Source organism: Zootoca vivipara, chromosome 15 (genome assembly GCF_963506605.1).
Source record: "Zootoca vivipara chromosome 15, rZooViv1.1, whole genome shotgun sequence".
Classification (NCBI taxonomy): domain Eukaryota; kingdom Metazoa; phylum Chordata; class Lepidosauria; order Squamata; family Lacertidae; genus Zootoca; species Zootoca vivipara.
Window position 1 is genome coordinate 21341283 of NC_083290.1, and position 19562 is coordinate 21360844.

At 47.0% G+C, this 19562-nt stretch overlaps 1 protein-coding gene across 1 annotated transcript in view; it reads left to right on the top strand.

Annotated features, from left to right (window-relative positions):
• The window catches only part of JAM3 (junctional adhesion molecule 3), a 77107-nt gene that overhangs the window by 51258 nt on the left and 6287 nt on the right, over nucleotides 1-19562 (top strand). The window contains exons 3-8 of the mRNA XM_060268585.1: nucleotides 10075-10140; nucleotides 11456-11569; nucleotides 11781-11933; nucleotides 13763-13965; nucleotides 17826-17925; nucleotides 18038-18167. Of these exons, the coding sequence (XP_060124568.1) occupies nucleotides 10075-10140; nucleotides 11456-11569; nucleotides 11781-11933; nucleotides 13763-13965; nucleotides 17826-17925; nucleotides 18038-18167 (766 nt within the window). The remainder of the gene's footprint in view (nucleotides 1-10074; nucleotides 10141-11455; nucleotides 11570-11780; nucleotides 11934-13762; nucleotides 13966-17825; nucleotides 17926-18037; nucleotides 18168-19562) is intronic.

A 19562-nucleotide genomic window follows, 5' to 3' on the forward strand; every position in this document is an offset into this window, starting at 1 on the left:
CTTATCTCATTGACATCTCCCATGGGCTGCTGGTGGGTGGCTAAGAGAGTGACACCCGGTATAGAGCAGTGATTCCTTGAGTCACTGCATTGTTTCTGTATAATGCAGCCACACAGCATCCCCTGCGAAAGGAAGATGGTGGAATGTTGCAGCCTAACTGCGTTGCTTGATTCCACCACCACGACCCCTTTGCTGTTTGACTGCAGTATTCCCACCCCTTTCCTAACCAGGCTCCTGTACTTTTGAACAGCTGCCTGACCGGGAGAAAGGCAGCAGCTGAAACATTCCCATCGCACCATCTGCATTCTGGAGATGGTTATTTTTTCAAAATAAAGACTTGCCCCATCACCTACTTTCATATTTTCCCATGAGCAATGGAATGTAGGATTTACTGCTAAATCCTCTGTGCTACTCCTGCAATGCCCAGCCCTGCTTTGTGCCACCTAACCCTAAATTTCCCTTTTATTTAGCCCAAATACGGCCAATAGCTGCATTGCACTGGTGTGCAGTTATGTAGTGAGAATGCAGCTGTTTTGACATAACTTCTGTGTTAGTGCTACGAGGAACTCCTGCTCCAGCGAAGGAAGGGTTGCCAACATTTTCCTAACTCTTCAGCTCGGTTTTTAACAGCAGCCTGCAACATACGGTAGAAGTTTATTGAGCAAAGCTTTTCCTGGCATGAGGATAAAATAATAAGGAAAGCTTAAAGTTCCTTACTTTTTGTGTGTTGAGCAAGTGTTGAAGGCCCTGGAACTGGAACAGTTAAAACCTAGCAGTCCTTCCTTACCCACAAACTCTCTAAATGGCCTTGAGTAAGCCATGATCAACCTCCTCCCTCTTGCAATGTGGAGATCAATACTAGTTTGTACATTACAGATTTGTTGTGCAGATTGCTTGAGAGAAAGTATGCGAAGTGCTTTGGCACCTTGAACCATAACTGCTATTATAATTCTTTTTTTGGCGGGAAGAAGGGAGGGGATGAGTACTACTACCTTGGTGGGCCTAAGAAAGGCGCCCAGGCACAATTGAATTAGTGCTAATCAAGTTGGGCTCCTTGGCCATATGACCTGCTGAGCTGTCCTGCTATTCCAGGTCAGGTGCCCTGATTGTACCGCGAGTGCCATGGAGTCGGGCTTGGGTATCTTAAGGGCAGATCGGTTCTCATTAGCTCCTCATAATTAGATTGAGCTTCCCAGATCTGCTCGCTTTCCTAGGAGGGCTCCAAGTAGAGGAGAGCTCAGACATGTGACAGGCCATCGGAAGGAGAGGGCGTCCCTTACCAGATGAGCTCATGCATTATTCACATGGCCTGCTTCGCCCATTTCGCTTTGGAGTGCATCTTTGGTGATGCACACAGTGGATTCTGCCCAGTAGCATCTGAGCTCAGACAGTTTGGAGTGTCATCTTCCATATGGGACGGGGATCACTCAGTAGAGCAGAAGTGAGAATGTTGGCATGTGCCGCTTCTCACCACGTAGAGCTGCACTCATGGGAAAAGCTGAGCCTGCCCAAACAATGCCTTATTGTTGATCTTGTTGTCAGAGAACCCATACAGACAATTGATCTGGTTACCTCCGGGGCTAACTTGGTTGTCTGAATCACCACCCTGAATGTTACCCCATAGCAGGTGCAGCCATGTGGCAGAACTTGTGGTGAAATGTTCTTTATGCGGCCCAAGAGGGCCGTGATTCCCCACACAGACCTAGCGCACGTTGCCATCTCTGCAAAAACGCTAAACTCTCTCACACCACCCTGCGAGGCGGAAGTGACGTTTGTGATCCGACGCCAGATAGAAGGCTCCATTGTTGTCCTTAGTTCCTTGGCCAAGGGAGATGTGGCATGAGGGCATCCCTTTGTGTTAGACTGTGGAAAACGCCACAGAGAAAGAAGGACATGCCGGTCCTTCAAGCCTCGCAGCTGCGGAGGCTGCAAAGGAAACCGAAAGGGAGAGGTGCCCACATTCCCAGCTGCGTGCATCTCTGCCGTCAAGGACAGATGTCAAATATTGCGTGGTGATTTCACACGGTCGAGACCTCTGCTGAACCTGATGCTTTGAGAGAGCAAGGGCAGGCCCAGCCCTGTCAAAGCCATCGCTCCCAGCGCGGGCTGCAAACAAGGCGAGCTGCATTTTCTTCTTCTTTTATTTTATTAAAACAGTCATATCCCACACGTTTTATAGAACACAGTCCTATAAAATTATGCAAGGAGTGGAGAAAGGGAACAGAGAATAGTTTTTATCCCTTTCTCATAGCACTGGAACTCAGTGGACATCCAATGAAGATGAAAGTTGGAAGATTCAGGACGGATCAAAGAAAGGCTTCATGGGAAGCAGTGATGGCCACCAACTTGGATGGCTTTAAAAGGGGATGAGACAAATGCCATGAAGGCGAAGGATATCAATGGCTACTAGCCACAATAGCTATGTTCTGCCTCCTGCCTCCACAGTTGGAGGCAGCAATGCTTCTGAATACCAGTTGCTGGAAACGATGGGAGGGGTGAGGACTCTTGTGCTCTGGTCCTGCTTGCAGGTTTTCCCATAGGCATCTGGTTGGCCTCTGTGAGAACAAGATGCTGTTCACAAGCCTCCATAGATGTGATGCTCAAAGCAGGGAGGCAGGCCTCTGTGCCAAAACCACTGTTGCTGTTCGTGGTGGGAGTTGAAGAGTCATTTGTGCCACTTCAGTTCGTGTGAGAATGACTCAGTTGGCAGCTGCGGCTGCTCTTCAGCTGTCCTGAGGAAGGCTGCAACTTAGTGCTTTGCATGCAGGGAGTCCCAGGTTTGATCTCTGGCGTCTCCAGAGATCCAGTGTGATATAGGGGTTAAAGTCCTGGGAGACCAGAGCTCAGATCTCCACTCTGGCCACGAAGCTCAGCGGGTGACCTTGGGTCAGTCACTGTCTCTCAGCCTAACTTACGTCACAGGGTTGTTGTGGGGATTAAATGAGGAGGGAGGGACCATGTACATCGCAAGGCGATCCTTGGAGAAAAAGGTGCAATACAATGCAATAAATTAATAAGATAGGAATGGGAAGGTCCCTTGCCTGAAATCCTGGAGAGCTGCTGCCAGTCAGTGTGGGCAATACTGATCTAGATAGATCAGTGGTCTTGCTCAGTATAAGGCAACTTCCTACAACCCCTTTACAATTCAAAACTTGGCCAGGTTAATAATTACCGTAGTTGCTGACCAGGGTTATGCATGCATTTAGAATTAACTGTCAAATGAATGTGATCATAGTTCTGATGTGGATTTGCTGAAATGCCCTTTGCTCGCAATGAAGGAATGACGGCACCTCAACATTTGAGGCCGAACCATGAGCGCAGGTGTAGCTTTGCTTCATCTCAGGGCGCGAGCCGAGTGACTGTGGGAAAAGGGGGCCTCCGACAGTGATAACATAAGGAACACTTGGCACATTTGGAAAACGCTAGGCTAAAAATAGCAGGAGAGAGCAAGGGGACAAGGAGCTTGAGGATTTGGAAGAATTTGTCTCTATTGCTAAATGCTCTGTTTTGACTTTGCTTTGGTGAGGCAGTTTTTAACTCCTTTCATGCTAGACCAATTATGGGATTTCTGGCAGGGAACACAGCCCAAATATAGGAGTGTCAGGCAGGGTGGGGTCCACAACTGAGTAGGAAATACTTTTCATTTTCCCAAGTTCTTTCAGCTTGAAAGCTCTTTTTGTTTCCTAACAATTTCTTTTCCTGCTGTTGATATTCCTATCATAGATTATTCTGATGGATTTCTGGTTCTTGGCATGAGTATCTGATTTGTAATATTTTCCAGACAACAAAAGAGCCCAGAAAAGATATTTGCGCATACACAACACACACACACACACACACACACACACACACACACACACACACACACACACATATATATATATATATATATATATATATATATATATGCATGCTACAGCTCTTCTTCTTCCCTTCAATATGATTTTGTATTTGCGGAACGGCATGTAATTTTGCAGTGCAAACCCCAAGACCTGTGATTTTTACCACCTCAGGTGAGAATGGGCCAGCTTTGATTCCCACACTACAAAATGTGTGTGTGTGTGTGTGTGTGTGTGTGTGTGTGTACACAGTTATTTGAACATGATTAATGCCAATGAGTATGGGACCCAGGTGGCGCTGTGGTTAAACCACTGAGCCTAGGGCTTGCTGATCAGAAGGTCGGCGGTTCGAATCCCTGTGACGGGGTGAGCTCCCGTTGCTTGGTCCCAGCTCCTGCCAACCTAGCAGTTCGAAAGCACCTCAAAGTGCAAGTAGATAAATAGGAACCGCTACAGCGGGAAGGTAAACGGCGTTTCCATGTGCTGCTCTGGTTTGCCAGAAGCGGCTTTGTCATGCTGGCCACATGACCTGGAAGCTATACACTGGCTCCCTCGGCCAATAATGCGAGATGAGCGTGCAACCCCAGAGTCGGTCACGACTGGACCTAATGGTCAGGGGTCCCTTTACCTTTACCTAATGCCAATGAGTATTGCCACTCTTGATTTAAAATAATAATAATGCTGTGGACTCTGGGTAAACTTATCTTTAGTGGCCTTACCAGTAGGTGGTGGCAGGTTTACTAATTCACCAGAGTGATGCTAGGACAGGGACATTGCGGGAAATGGAAAGGTGGCTAGACCCTGCTGCTTCACGCTGATTGGATTTAAGGGTTAGAAAAAAGTAACGAGAGGGGGGCTTGGGGCAGGCATTGGCAGATGCCCAAGAATGCCGGCCCCTTTAAGCTTTGTATCTTGTATTTTACCCCAGAGAGAGAAGTTGAAGCTTTGCAGTCCAGCACTTCCTTGCGATTCCATCATTGTGATTGGTAGAAATAGGGATGCAGGAGGTTAGTACACATAGGAATTGGGGATTAAACGTTGACATTTTAGTCCTTCGTTATTGCTTGGAACTCAGGCACACACTGACAAATATTGAAAAGCCAGAAGTGTACAGGATCATTGTCCTTGAACTAAAGACACTCCGCTTTCGCATTTTGCCATGTGTGTGAGAGTTTATCCTAGAAAGTGCTGGCACAGGCAGGAATGTGTTTTGCCCATCTGAGCTGAAGCAGACTAATGAGATCTTTTGCAGTTTATAATGCATAAAACTTCCAAAATCTACAATTGGGTACGAAAGCATTGCCCAACTGTTGATTTGGGATTTCCCCCCCTTATGGGACAACATAGCTACCTTTGCTTTTTATAGGCTGAAAGCCAGTTCACACTTAATTTTTCTGGTGATTGGCAGATGAATGTGTAAGCTACCTTAATTGAAAAGCCTTGCTTGGAAGGTAACATGAAAGTTTCGTTTCGTTTATGGTGTTTGAACTGTGATAGCCGATGGTATATTGGATCGCAGTTGCAAGACTGGGGGTGGGGTGGGGGACACTGATTCCAGGACGGTTTTTTGCAGAGCAGGAGTGATTATGTGATCTGCCAGAGCATCTTCTCGAATATTTGGATGATTTACAGACTTTCTGGGCCCTGGAAAATGAGTGAGGTGATAATGAGGCTTTCAAGTTTTACTATTGTTTGTGAGATGAGCATAGAACACATTGGGAGAATGGAGAAAATAGTAATTGGAGGCTGTACATTTATTTCCTTTCATGCTACCAACTTAAATGGTAACCGTCTTTGCAAGATGGTTTGCATTTCCAATTAAAAGCTAAATGTTACATTTGAAGCTCCATGTTTTTATTCAAGTTGTTGAACCTATGGCAGCGCAGAAGTAAGCACCACTGTGTTTAAGATTGCTGCCTGACGGCCCTAATAAACTGAATATTGTGCTATGTGCTGCTGTGCTTTGGGTGTGTATCTGTTGGTGTGTGTGCACAAACATAATCAGCACATCTGCCTAATTTTTTTTGGACTCTCTTTAGCAGCCTGGCTGTGGAGGCTGGCATGATGAGCCCTTGGAAATTTACCAGTACACCACAGGGATGGCTCCTTTACATATACAAGGCACCACTGGATATTGCAAACCACAAGGAATTGACATGTATGTGTGTGAACCAGCAAAAAGGGTGGAGGGAAAAGTGCCACCATTATCTCCCCCCCCTAGGTTTTTCCCTGGCTGGGGGTCTGAAGAGTGAAAGAAGGCCTTCCCCAAATACCCCCCGCCTTGCAGATTTCCACCAAGATTTCAGATTTCAGATCCTGTCAGGTGTGACCCAAAACTGACACTCATCTGGTCAATTTCTTTTGCATGTAATTGGAATTTTCCTTTCTCCTGATCCTAGCTGTTCAGATTCCCCCCCCCCCCCCCAGAGTACAAAAAGAAACCAGTGAGCCGGGTTGGGGGGGATGCTGTGTTTGCGTGTGAGAAAACTAAACAAAACTGGGGGGAAATCCATTGTCTCCCTTGATGTTTCCGGCCCCTGACCCTTATTGTTGCCATCTGCCCAATCCCTCCTGCTTCCCATCAGCAACCCTACTGCATGGGTGGGGGAAGGAAAGGAGGCAGTAGCATTAACAAAACAAAAAAAGCAAAAAAGAGAGGGTGGACAGTACAAGATAATGCTGATAGAGGAGTTTCTGCTTGCAAAAGCAGAGTCAGATGAGGCTGGTGTAGCGCCTGTTGCCCGCATGCCTTACTAATGAGCTTTTGGAGCATCTGGCCAGCTGTAGTTGGAGATCTAACCTGTTGGGTTCAGCAAGGCAGGGTTTTTTGTTTGTTTGTTTGTTTTGGTTTACATATCTATGTGAAAAGGGAAGAATGGGAGATGGAGCAGAGGAGGGTGCCACAACAAACTTTTTGCTCATTGCTTGGCAGGTTCTTGCCCTCCCTTGTTGCATGCGTGTCTCACCACATGTTGACAGGTTTTTGTTTTTTTAATTGTTTGGCAGGGCCCTTGTGGGGTCCTTGCCTCCATCATAAGCAGAGAAAAACACGTGCCGCCTCTGATTGTGTCCTGCTGCTGCGTGTGGGTGGTAAAAATAAAAATCTTGCAAGTGTGGGTGTCCTGTAATTGCAGCAAAGATGGATGGGGTGTTTCTTGAAGCTGCTGGGCTGTACTGGGAGGGTGGGCTTTTTATAACTCCTTATCAGTGTACAGGGTGACCGTCTGTTTCCTATGTGGTTGTTCGTTTGTAAGCGGTAGTCCTTTGCTCTTGCTGAGCAAGGGGTGATTCAGTCCATAGTGAGAATTTGTAATTTATGTATTACATTAATTTATGTATTGCATCTTGTCTTTCAAGGCAGCACAGGTGGTTCCCCCACCTTTTTATCCTCGCCACGACCCTGAATAAGGGATCCACCCTGTAATCTTTGCAGTGCACCAATACCTAGATGGGATCTGATAGGAGGGAGGGGCTGCAACACACTTATTATTTGCTGGGTGCCGTCAGTAGTAAGCTTAGATAGTACCTCTGGGAGGCAGGTAAGAGCTGGCCTGCTCAACAGTGTATGGGTAGGGCAACTAAGGCGCCGGGGCCGGGGCCGGCCCAATCGCCTTCTAAATCCAGCGCGCAGACGGTCCGGGAATCAGCATGTTTTTACATGAGTAGAATGTGTGCTTTTATTTAAAATGCATCTCTGGGTTATTTGTGGGGCATAGGAATTTGTTCATATTTTTTTCAAAATACAGTGGTACTCGGGTTACGTACCTGATTCGTTCCGGGGTGCGGTACATAACCCGCATAACACTTCTGCGCATGCAGAACGTTTATGCGCATGCGCGCGCAGCGAACCCAGAAGTAAACGCTTCCGGGTCCGCCGCGTATATAACCCGAAAAGTACGTAATCCGAGGTACAACTGTATAGTCTGGTCCCCCAAGGTCTGAGGGACAGTGGACCGATGGTCTCCTGCTGAAAAAGTTTGCTGACCCCTGGTAGAGTAATTGAATTTCAAATGCAGTGCCATGCAAGAGCTGGTTCAAAAACTGTGGGGGAACCAGGCAGAAAGGGACAAGTCTATGTTCTCGTGCCAGTGCTTTCAATGCCACAGGGCAGTTGTTGGAGCAAGCCACCGCAAAAACCCTTGATGTGCATGCGTGTCCAGTTTGCCTTGATTTGTATCACTCACTCTCACTGAAAGGCGCTTGCGCTGTCCATAGAGCAGCAGCCAAAAGAGCAATGAGCCGCACTTTGTCCAGTGATCCTGTGACTCTGTCGCACTTTGGGTGTGCTCTAAACCAGGCACCCCCAAACTGCGGCCCTCCAGATGTTTTGGCCTACAAGTCCCATGATCCCTAGCTAACAGGACCAGTGGTCAGGGATGATGGGAATTGTAGTCCAAAACATCTGGAGGGCCGAAGTTTGGGGGTGCCTGCTCTAAACTGAAGCAACGGGAGATTGAGCAGCGCTAGACTCCCTTGCCTTAGAGGTTCTCAGGTTGCACTAGGTAGTTTGCAAAGGGGGGGGCGGTTAGGGCTTTGGGTGTTCTGCAGTTGTGGCTCTTCACTCCATCCTCCCAGCTATTGGACAATGGATATATTATTACCAGAGGATAAGGCATATTGGAATGTTCATGGCAAAAATAAAGAAGAGACTTGTGGCATTTGAAAGGTGCAGGCAGGCAGATGGAGCCCAAGAAGATGCTCTCCCACAACCTGCCTGCCTGCCTGCCTGTGCCTTTGTCGTCATTTGAGCTCAAATGGTCTGAAAACCAGTATCGCAATCTGAGCGCCATACCAGATTCAGACAATTTATCAATACACCACCCAGCTCTAGTCCCCACCTAATTTACCTTACAGGGGTATTGGGAAAATAAATAGAAGGGAGGAGGGGGAAGACGCCCAACTAGGCTGCCTTCTTAGAAGGAAATGCCGGACACAAATAAATGCCGGACACAAATTCACCACCAGAGTTGGCAAGTTGCTCAAGCTCTCCAAAAAGCGCTATGTAACTCTTATCTTTAGGTCAGAAAAGCGAGTGTTTGCTTGGCAGCCTCCCTCCGGGAGGGGACATGTGGAATACAGTGAGCAAAACGGCCTCTCTCCTTGCCTGGCCTCTGTGGTGACATCTTTGTAAAAATGTCAGGAGGAGTTCAGAGGGATTTTCCTCTGCTTACTCTGGGGCTTCTTTTCAGTGAGTTGCTTTAATGCCTTGGATTTTTGCTGGGATTAGCGAGATGTATTTACCTCAGAAGGGGGAGGAAAGCGAGGGTATAAAAAAAGACAGATTCTCTTAAGTCGTAGATTGGAATCAAAGCTGGAGGAATGAAAGGAGAAGGGAAGGCCCTCCCCCCACCCCACAGCTTCTGTGTGGCCTGGAGCCTGTTTTTGAAGTACAATAATACACTGCTGGCTGCCTTCTTTGCTTCCATCTTCTAATTTATTTATTTTTCATTTGTTACATTTACACTTCTACCACGATGGAACAAAAGGGTGGTATATGTGGGGTTCCTAGATAAGCAGATTTAGACCTGCTTAGCTTCAGTCAGGTATCTACACCAGGTTCCTGTAACCAAGGGATGAGGTGCCTATGGCCTTCTAGACGTTGTTGGATGCCAACAGCTATCAATCCCAACCCCTTTTCCCCGCCAAAAGCCAGGCTTGAAGGCCGTGATCGAGCCTTGCTTGGATCAGTTGGGATCCTCCTTTGCAGCATGGCTTGAACTTAAGCTGCACAGCAAAGGAAGCGAGTTTCCTGGTGTCCATTTGGGGAGCTAAGGACCTGGTCTGCCAGGCTAAACAGCATTTCACACCCAATATAAATGCCCATGCATGAACACCTAAGGCACCATGCAGTGCACAGACTGCTACTTCACACCCTGCAGGTGCTGAGGTCTAATTTGAACTGTTGATGACATATTGTAGAACAATTATTTTCCTGCTACTATATCTTTAAGTGGAAGAGAAGTCAATCACTTATCTTCTATTAAATTAGTATTGGGCCACCTGCTGCGGAGCAGAATCATATAATTGTACATAACTACCACCACCCTAACCCTGCTAAATATAAATCTGAGTAGGTGGATCAGCAACGATTACATCAGATTTTGCTAAACTTGCCCCTTTTTTATTTCCAGAGATTTGATGGGGTGGTGGAGAGCTTCAAGTGAATGTTTCCAGGCCAGAAATGTATGAGGTGCCTTTCTTGATTCTTATGCTGCCACTTGTTTGTTTTTCATAGGCTACAGAATCTTGGCCGTAGAGCTGTTTTCTACTGACTTGAACCCCGTGGTGCAGGAATTTGACCGTAAGTGTGGCAAGGCAAAGAAACATTGGAAGCTACTTTTTGCGGTCAAGACTTTTGTTCCATATAGCTTAATATTGTCTACACTGGACGGCAGAGGCTGTTCACAGTCTCTGAAAGAAAGTCGAAAAACACAGCTTAGCACAAACGTGGGGGCTTCCGGAGAGGAGATAGTGGCCGCTTAGCTCCCCTTTTGGTCCTGCTGCTGTTGTGAGCCAAGCCATGGCTTGGCTTAGCGTGTAGGCCGAAACCAGATTCATGGTTCATTTTGTTCCTGATAAACCACAAGCCGCAACCAAAGTTTGTTCTGGGTTGGGGACAAACCCTGAGCCTGGGTTCGGATGGCAGCCTAAGCCAAAGCAATGCTTAGCTCACATCAGTGCAACAGAAAACAGTATTAGAAGAAGGCCGAAGTTACTGTGATCTACTCTCCAGGATCCCATGCTTCTGCACCAAGTCATGCCTTGGCTTGTGTGTAAACTGAACCAGAAGTCTTCCTCATCCCTGCTTGGATATGGCAGAGCTTGAACCTGGGACTTTTTGCATGCAAAGCATGTGTTCTGTCACTGAGTTATGACCCTTCCGAAGAACTGGATGGCGAGGAAAGCCAGACTTCACCCGGATGTTAACCAGGCCTGATCCTGCTTCGTTTCAGTGCCAAACATTGTCAGGTGCCATCAAGCTACTCACTGGGACAGGACCACCCAATGTGGTGCCCTCCAGATGGACTTCATCCTCCTGTCAGCCTCAGCCAGAATTGCCCACGATCAGGAATAATTGGAGCTGTATGTAGACCAGCACCATCTAGAAGGCACCACACTGGCCAGCCGTGCCAGTGCTTGCAGGAACCAAACAGTTCCGAATTGCAACTTCATCAGGGCTCCTATGCCTTTAATGGGCAATACATAAATGCTATAATAAAATGAGAGTTCCACACCACCCCCTCTGCACACTTTCTCCCAAACCCAAACCCTCTGATCCCTTTAAGAAACACCCCTCTCTGTCACCTCACACCCAGCATGTCCAGCCAGTTGCAAGAAATTGTTGGCATGAACTAGAGTCACTAGACTACTGTTTTTTGGTTTTTTTTTTTGTATTTTCTCCCAGTAGTTGCTATCTGTGTTGGCTGCTCATGTGCTGGCTTGGGTCCACAATCTCCCGTCCAGCAGCTTCTGAGGTTCAGCAGATTTTTCTCCACTTGGGAGGCAGAGGGAAGGCGAGGTTCTTGGCTTCACCGGGCGAGGCTTTTCCCTCGGAATGTTACAGAAATGACAAGATGTTCCTTCTTAATCTGTGCTTGTGTGTGTTCTTGCTGCAGGTGCTGAGCTTTCCTGCATCATCACTTCCACCAAGTCAGTCAATCCTAGGATTGAGTGGAAGAAAATTGCGGGCAAGGACACAAGCTACGTGTATTTTGACCACAGGATGCAGGGTAGGAAATGTTTGCAGCAATTTTCTTCTTGAGGTTTCATTTCAACCCCCGAGCAACTTTCTGTTCAGAGTTTCTAAAAGCAGATGGGTGCCTAGAACTTTTTGCCGTTTCCACTTAACGCTTTGTGAGCCATGAGGGCTAACTTAAGATTTTCAGGGGGCCAGATGTATCAGGGGAACACCTTCTACCCTTCTTCCTTGCCTTTCTCTAGGAGACTGGGTGGACCGTGCAGAGCTCCATGGGAGGACATCACTGCTCATCCACAATGTGACCCGGGCAGATAAAGGCATCTACCGGTGTGAGGTTGCGGCTCCTGAAGACACGCATATTGGAGCTGAGATCAACATCAACCTGACAGTTCATGGTATAAGCCTAGATATTCTCACATTATGCACGTACGTGGGGATGCCTTTTGTTCAAATCACTTGGTGCTAGGAATGGCTTTCTTCTATCCTGTTTCATTTCTGCTGGCACTCAGTCATAGACCTGCACATCCCGTTAGTGCATATCTCCATAAGATGTACTGCTTTTTTAAAAATGTAAAATATATCTATATATATATATATAAATGTAGGCATTGCGCATGGAGGTCACAGCCTTTCCCCGTAACTGCTGAACCGTAATGTAACAAATTTGGCCACAACGTTCCATGCCCATCAGGGAGGGATCTGGCATAATTCCCCCCCCAAAAAAAACCCATACCTTTCACACCTAAAATAATGATTAAACACAAAAAGTGGTGCTCAAATTAGACGTCACCACCAGAAGCTCTGAAGACTCTAGCAGCATCCAATAGAAACGCAGATCGCACGCTGCCACCTCCAAAGCCGCGCCACCAGATGACATCACAAAATTCCACAGCAACCAACTGAAAACAGTCCTTTTGCAGCAACAAGGCCCAGCTTTTTCAATAGGCTGCAGCATTGCCAAGCAGGGAAAACTGAGTAGGCTGCACCATTCAGTAGGCCACAGGCAAAAACAAACAGAATAGGGCCTTTCACAATGGGGGAGGCACAGGGATGAGGCACAACAAAGGAAGGGGGAAAACACATAGCCATGGGGGGGAGAGAGGGCCCTGAGTCAGCCGAAGCAGTGGGGGGGGGGGTTGGGACAGGGAAAACTGAGTAGGCCGCAGCATTGCCCAGCAGGGAAAATTGAGTAGGCCTCACCATTGCCCAGTAGGCCACAGGCAAAAACAAACAGAATATGGGCCTTTCACAGGGTGGGGTAACCACAGGCATGAGGCACAACAACGGGGGAGGGGGCTCACAGGGATGGGGGGAGGTAGGACTCTGAGTCAGCCAAAGCAGTGGGGCGTGGGGACATTTTCAGGAACACATATGGGGGGAGTCTTATTTTTGAAACTTACAGTAGGTTTGGGACAGGGCAGGTGAGGGGACTCTAAAGGGAGACTCTGAAGGTCCATTTAACAGAAAAAGGTCCATTTAACACAAAATCCCACAGCACCGTGTGGCCGGGACAGCTAGTTAGCTATACATTCTTTGGAGAAGGAGAAATATGTGAGTACATGAAAGAACCTTTTACCAGTCTCTCTAACTCACTGCTGTCTACTTTAGGCAGAAGAGTCTTCCCAGAGTCTCAAGGGGAGGTTTCTCCCAGCCCCGTCCCCTGAGAATCCTCTTAAGCCAAAGTCCCAGGAGCTCAGCTGCAGAACTTCTGCTCTGTCGCTGTGTGATAAGGGTTGATTGATGCCAAATGGACAGTGAGACAGCAGATGATGCCTGGCAAGCTTGCTATGTTGGTCCCCTATTCAGCCTTGATGTCTGCCTAGCTTCTGAGACCAGGAGCAGGGAGCCATTATTGTTGTTATTATTTAAAGCAGCTAATGTGCTAAAAATCAACCAATCACCAATTTCCCAATCCTCGCAGATCATGCTTCTTGAGAGCTGGCTTGGTGTGACCTATGGCCTGTCCCTGCCTTGCTCTGTTGCTGCCCTGCTCTCTGGCTCACGAGACTGGGGGGCAAAACCACACCCAAGCATTGTGCATGTTTTTTGTAATGTTCATTGGAGTGGCGCCGCTTTGTGTTTATTTTGTAACCAACTTGGAGCAGTTTGGCTTCTACTCTATTCAGCATGAAGGGATGAATGAAACACATGCTGGGTGGGATGTCAATAGTGGCAAATTGTTAACCAGTCTGACTTACCTAGTGGGCATCTCTTTCCCCAACAGTGAAACCAGTGGCCCCAAAGTGCCGAGTGCCCCAGTCAGTGCCTGTGGGTAAATCCGCTACTCTCCACTGCCAGGAAAAGGAAGGCTTCCCTGAACCAACTTACAAATGGTACCGTAATGGTGAAACTTTGCCTCTTGACTCCAAAGCCAGCTCCAAATTCCAGAATTCCTCCTTCACTGTGAACACAAAAACGGGCACGTTGGTAAGTCTCACGCGGAAGGCAGGCAGGCAGAGGAAGGGTGGATTGTGCTATCATTTGGGCAGTTTGTTGGATTGGATCTGGGTTAGCCAATGTTGGTGCCCTCCAGATGTTGTGAACCAAAAGTCCGGTCGGTCCTATCAAGCATAGTCAGTGGTCAAGGATTATGGGAGTTGTAGTTCAGCAACATCTGAAGGGGCACAGTTTAGCCACCCCTGAATTGGATGGTCTTCTATTCACCCCTAACTATAATGCTATTAGCCTGTTCAGACATTCACTGAAATGAATTATTTTAATGAGGACATATGGGCATCCCCCTGGACTTAACCGTCCAGGGGTCCTTTACCTTTACCTTTGATGCTCACAATGTCACAAGTAATGTGGCCGATGTGCATAAATGTTTACCCAGAAATACCTGATTTGCACGATCCTTTTTTTTCTTGGAAAATGAGTTTCAGAGGGACTGTTTAATTAACCAATAGTCGCTTCTCACCCCAAGGTCTCCAAGCGACCGACACACACACACACACACACAAACACAAACACACACACACCATAAGGGAAGGGAAGAATGGGGGGGGTTGTACAATACACCATCAATATATTGTCTAATGTTAACATTTATAAAAGAACACACCCGCCATACAAACTATGCTCAGATAATAAACAAGCAATGCTCTGACCCACTAATTAGCAAATAAACAACTATTTTATTCCCCTTTTAACCTCCTGCTCCACCCAAAAGGCTGGTTTCAGGCCAGCTCTTGAAAATCAGCTGTGGGTGGGTCCAGCATCATCCTCCAGGGATACTCCAACATCTCTCCACTCCCTTCAGAGAAGAGCTGTAGCAAAGCAAAGCAGGAAGATGGTAGCAACTCTTTTTCCTGCTTTGCAGTTGGTCTGGCTTACGTTTTTGCCTGTGTAAGGATGTCTGTGCTGAGTATGTGCACCTGCTTTCTTATATACAGGTATGTGTTGGGAAGTTTGCACATTTATGACTGATGGTTCATGGTTGATGATATTTGGAAAAAAAACACAGTCTGCTTCTCTATGCCTGGTGACAGAAACTTGAGGCCAAGTGGGGTTGTTGTTTTAACCAACCACCTGACCTTGAACACTTAGATCTTTCCCCACAAAAAAAACTGGGTAGCCATTTTAATAGCGCCCCTTCATTCATTTTAGAGGCACCTCAGTTTGTCCTATAAATCCAAAATATATTTTTTACCAGGCGCTTTATTGCACAACGTATCATTTGAGTGTGCAAGGGAGCACAGAAGGTTCAAATTAAGAGGCAAATTAGTATAATTAATAAGAAATATGCCTATTCTTAAGAAACGAGCTCGTTTCAAGCGCAAAACCTAAAATATATTATTTCTTGGTGGCTGCAAATTCATTTCTGGCTGAGTGATGGTATATGGTGTTGTCGCCCCCCTTTTTGGGATGGATGTTAAGAACTTTAGAAATAGCACAAATTGCTAGATTAACAGATGCTGGGGGGGGGGCGGAGATTATTTCTGTAGAGTTTTTCCCTTTTCCCATAAATCGTTACCTTTTTAATACGTATCAGAACGCATATTATAATGCTGCAAGACTGGGTGCTGTTATATTTTATGTAGAATACTCATTCAGAAATTAAAAAGAAAAGAAAATCTGTTTCTAAAAAAAGCTCTTTGTCCTAATGGCTTATTCTTATGGTTTAGGTCAGCCTTTCACAGACTGGTACCCTCCAGATGTTGTTGCACTCAGGCCCTTTCAGCTCTACCCAGCCCGGCCAAAGAACCATATAGACACTCAAGTTGCTGCTTTGATGGCTGTCACTCAGAGCAGTGTTTCACTTTGGGAGAAGGGTCGTATCTTAGTGGTACAGCATCTGTTTTGCATGCAGGAAGCACCAGGTTCAAGCCCCGGCATCTCCAGGTAGCGCTGTCTGAAACACTGGAGAGATGCTGCCGGTCAGTGTAGACAGTACAGAGCTAGGTGGACTAGGGGCATGAATCAGTATAAGGCAACTTCCTGTGTTCCTAATGGGAGCTGGTGATGCCAAGCTGGCCAAACCTTAGCAATAATGGTTCACTTACAACTCAATCACACTTGGGGTCTGGAGGTAATTGACAGGGCATTGCCATGGTGGCTTGAAGTGAACTTTTATCTAGTCCAGTATTCTGCTTCAAACAATGAGAACTCCCTCCTCCAACAGATGCTTTGTTAAAGCTCACAAACCGGATGCCAAAGACAAACTTTCCCCCTCTGTTATTTGTCCCCAGCATCCTGTTATTTGTAGGTATACTGCCTCTGAGCCTGGAGGCTCTGTTAGGCTATCATAGTAGCTAAACGATAGTCCTTCCCTCCACTGGTCTGGCCAGTCCTTTTATTTGTAAGCCATCTATGATCATACCTATTACCTCATTTTGTGGCAGTGACTCCCATAAGTTAATTGTGCATCAAATAAAGGGGAGAAATATTTCCTTAATGCTTGCCTGTTTCATTGGGTTACTCTTGAGTTCCAGTCACTAACAAGAGAGGGAAAAAATGCCCTCCCCGCTGGCATTCATTTTCTCCATTTCACTAATTGATGCTATAACCCCACTAGCATTTGTAGCGGAGCACCTTTTCCCCAACGTTGCACACGAAGAGAGCGAAGGAGCTGCCAGCCTCTCTTTGATCTTTTCCCCCGTTAAAATGTTCAGTAGTTCTTCCAAGTGCTAAATATAGGTACAAAACGTAGGAGACACTTCTGTCCCTTCAGCAGGCACTCCTCTGCCAGCCTCAGTTTACACTTTGGCACGAGAGGGCTTCCTCAGCAGTTTTCTACCAGGGGAGAACTGGTTGCTGGTTCGTTCCTGGACCACCGGCCTAGCACAGCGTGGGGAATGTTTCCATTATTCATATCAAGTAGAGACAGTCAAAGTGCCAGGTCATTTCTGGGGCTCCCTGCATTCCATGGACCTAGCAGGCTGGGGGAATGTTCTGCATTCCCTGCAGATCAGCTTTTTATGCTCTCGCTCTCAGCCCCATCACTTTTTATAATAGTTAACTTGAGTGACCACTGAGAAACAGGAGGGAGGCATCACCAGCAAGGCTCGGTGGAACCTAGAGGTTTCTAGAAATACAAAAACTGGGGAAAGCATTTGACTGATGACTAAGCATGGTCAGTAGTCCTGGAATGTTCGCCTGTCAATTGGAAAAGAAAACCAGGTGTTGGAAATGGAATGGAATGCCTTGGAAAGGGGGTACAGCTCAATGTCTGGATCTCTGAAAACGAACGCTCCAATTTGGAGGAAGGCTACACACTGCCACATTCCATTTCAGGCCCCATTTGTAGCCTCTTAATTCTCCAGTTAGAGTTCAGAGCCAGTTTACACATTCGGGGGGGAAAGGCATGTGGTGCAGACATCTGGGACCGTGCCATTTCAGAATGCAGTGTTTTGGAGGGATATTATAGTTATTACTCTGTCATCCATAGACATGGTGCTTTACAAAATACGATAGGACAGCCCTTGCCTGTATATAATTCAATACAGTGGGGGAGACGAAAGGAAGAGGAAGGAAATGGAGGCAAAGGAAATGGGAGGGGTATGCATTTATTTCATTCTCTTCATGTAGAAAATGTCCCTGTATGCAGAAAGCATGCTAGGCTTCAACCTTCCTCTCTTTTAAGTGCTGCGTTTTCTACACGCAGGGAGTTTTTTTTTAAAATGGAAGGAGCCTTCAAATATGTGACCTCCCCCCTCCAACCACACCCCACCCCATTCTGAAAGGGTACAATCTCATAGGATGTACTGTACAAGAAACACTCTGAGTGCTTGTGGAAAGCTTTCATAAATACCACCTATTACTGGGAATCGTAACTTGTATTCGTGCAGGTCTTCAGCGAAGTGCAAAAAGGAGACACAGGCCGTTACACCTGTAGAGCGACGAATGCCGTGGGTGATGCCTGGTGCGAGGAGATGGAGATGCAAGTCTGTGAGTCTAAGAAGTGCCCGGGGGGGGGTTTGCTGGTGTTCAGGGGAGGGTGCAGTCTTTCCCCCGCAAGCAGGGAGGGGCTGGATGTTCATGGCTGTCTTCTCTCCTCCAGATGACCTTAATGTTGCTGGGATTGTTGGAGGGGTCATGGTGGTCCTCGCTGTCCTTTTGCTGACTACGGTGGGAATCTGCTGCGCCTACAGGAAGGGTTTGTTTGTGAACAACAAGCAAAATGGAAATAGGTAAGCCTAAGCAACTGATTCCTCATCTCACTCCTTTTCCCTCAGGTGATTTTCTCTCAGCAGAGGGCGTGAAAGACCATGCGATTAAAGCCAATCTGCATGCACACATGGGGACTGGGTTGCATGTAAGGCCAATGGCTTTAAAGAGCAAATGCCTCAAATCTGGTGCAATGAACTGAGCGCTCATAACACAAGGTAAAATACCGTAATTCTAACAAAGGGGCACACCAACGGCTGCAGGACAATCAGCTCACGTAGGCAGCTGCCTTCTGACAGAAGCACAAGCAATGGCCTGCTCTCCCTTTTTTGAACGGAGAGAAACATTAAAGGAAACGGTCCTTGGCGATATTGCTATTTCAAAGTGTGGGAGGGACGACAAGTCAGTGGCAATGTGTGTATTCTGCATGCAGGAAGTCTCAGGTCCAGTTCGAAGAATCTCTAGTTTAAAACGATCTGTTTGCCAGCTGATGGGAAAGCTCTCTTTCTACCTGAGAACCCTGGGGAGACACTGCCAGCCAGAGCTGGCAATACTAGGCTAGGTAGACAAATTGTCTGACCTGTGATGAAGCATCTCCCTGTGAAGACAGTGCCAGCCTTGTTCTTTGGGTGGGTGTTCACATTCCCTCATCAAAAGAAATAGGGGTGGTGGTGATTTAGAAGCTGGGGGATAAGCTTTGACTGGAGCAGATTGACCCATCCAGAGAGATCCAGGGCTTCTGGAATGCTGTAGGTCAGGATGTGGGGAGCACACAAGTGAAATAAGGCAGGATGGAGATGCAGGGCCCATTCTCAACAGGACCCCTGTGCCCTGTAATCTGTGCCTGTGCAGTTTTGCACCATGGCTTATGAGCACAGGAGTTTTAACTTACTGGCACTGGGCAGAAACCTTGTGCCCAGAGGCCTGACTTCTTCATTTCTGTCACCTGGTGCTCAGCTTTTCTGTTAGTGCATCTGCTGGGTGACGTGAAATGAGGCAACTTTCCTGCGACCAGCTTCAGTAGCGAGTGAGCCCAAAGGGAGCAGATGGCTTAAAATTAGTCACAACAGGAAATGACACCCGAGGAAGAGGAAGACCCCGGGGCAGTGACCAGAGAAAGATAACGTTGTTCCCATCTTATTTGTTAAAACTGACTCAGGCTTCCGAGCTGCCGGGGCTTAAGAGTTGGAGGTCACCCTTGCTCTTAGAGCAGCCGTTGAAGTGGTCCAGTTTGGGTAAATCTTCAGTTCGATGTTTCTGTTTAATCTCAGAGCATATAAATAGCACAAAGAGCAGGAAGTGTGTGTTATTTGGTTTTATATAATCAATACCAAGACAGAAACAAAGTCTTCTAAACTCTCGAAAAAGTTGCTTTCCCCAGCTGTTCTCCCATGATGGAGCTGTTCAAAGGTGTAGGT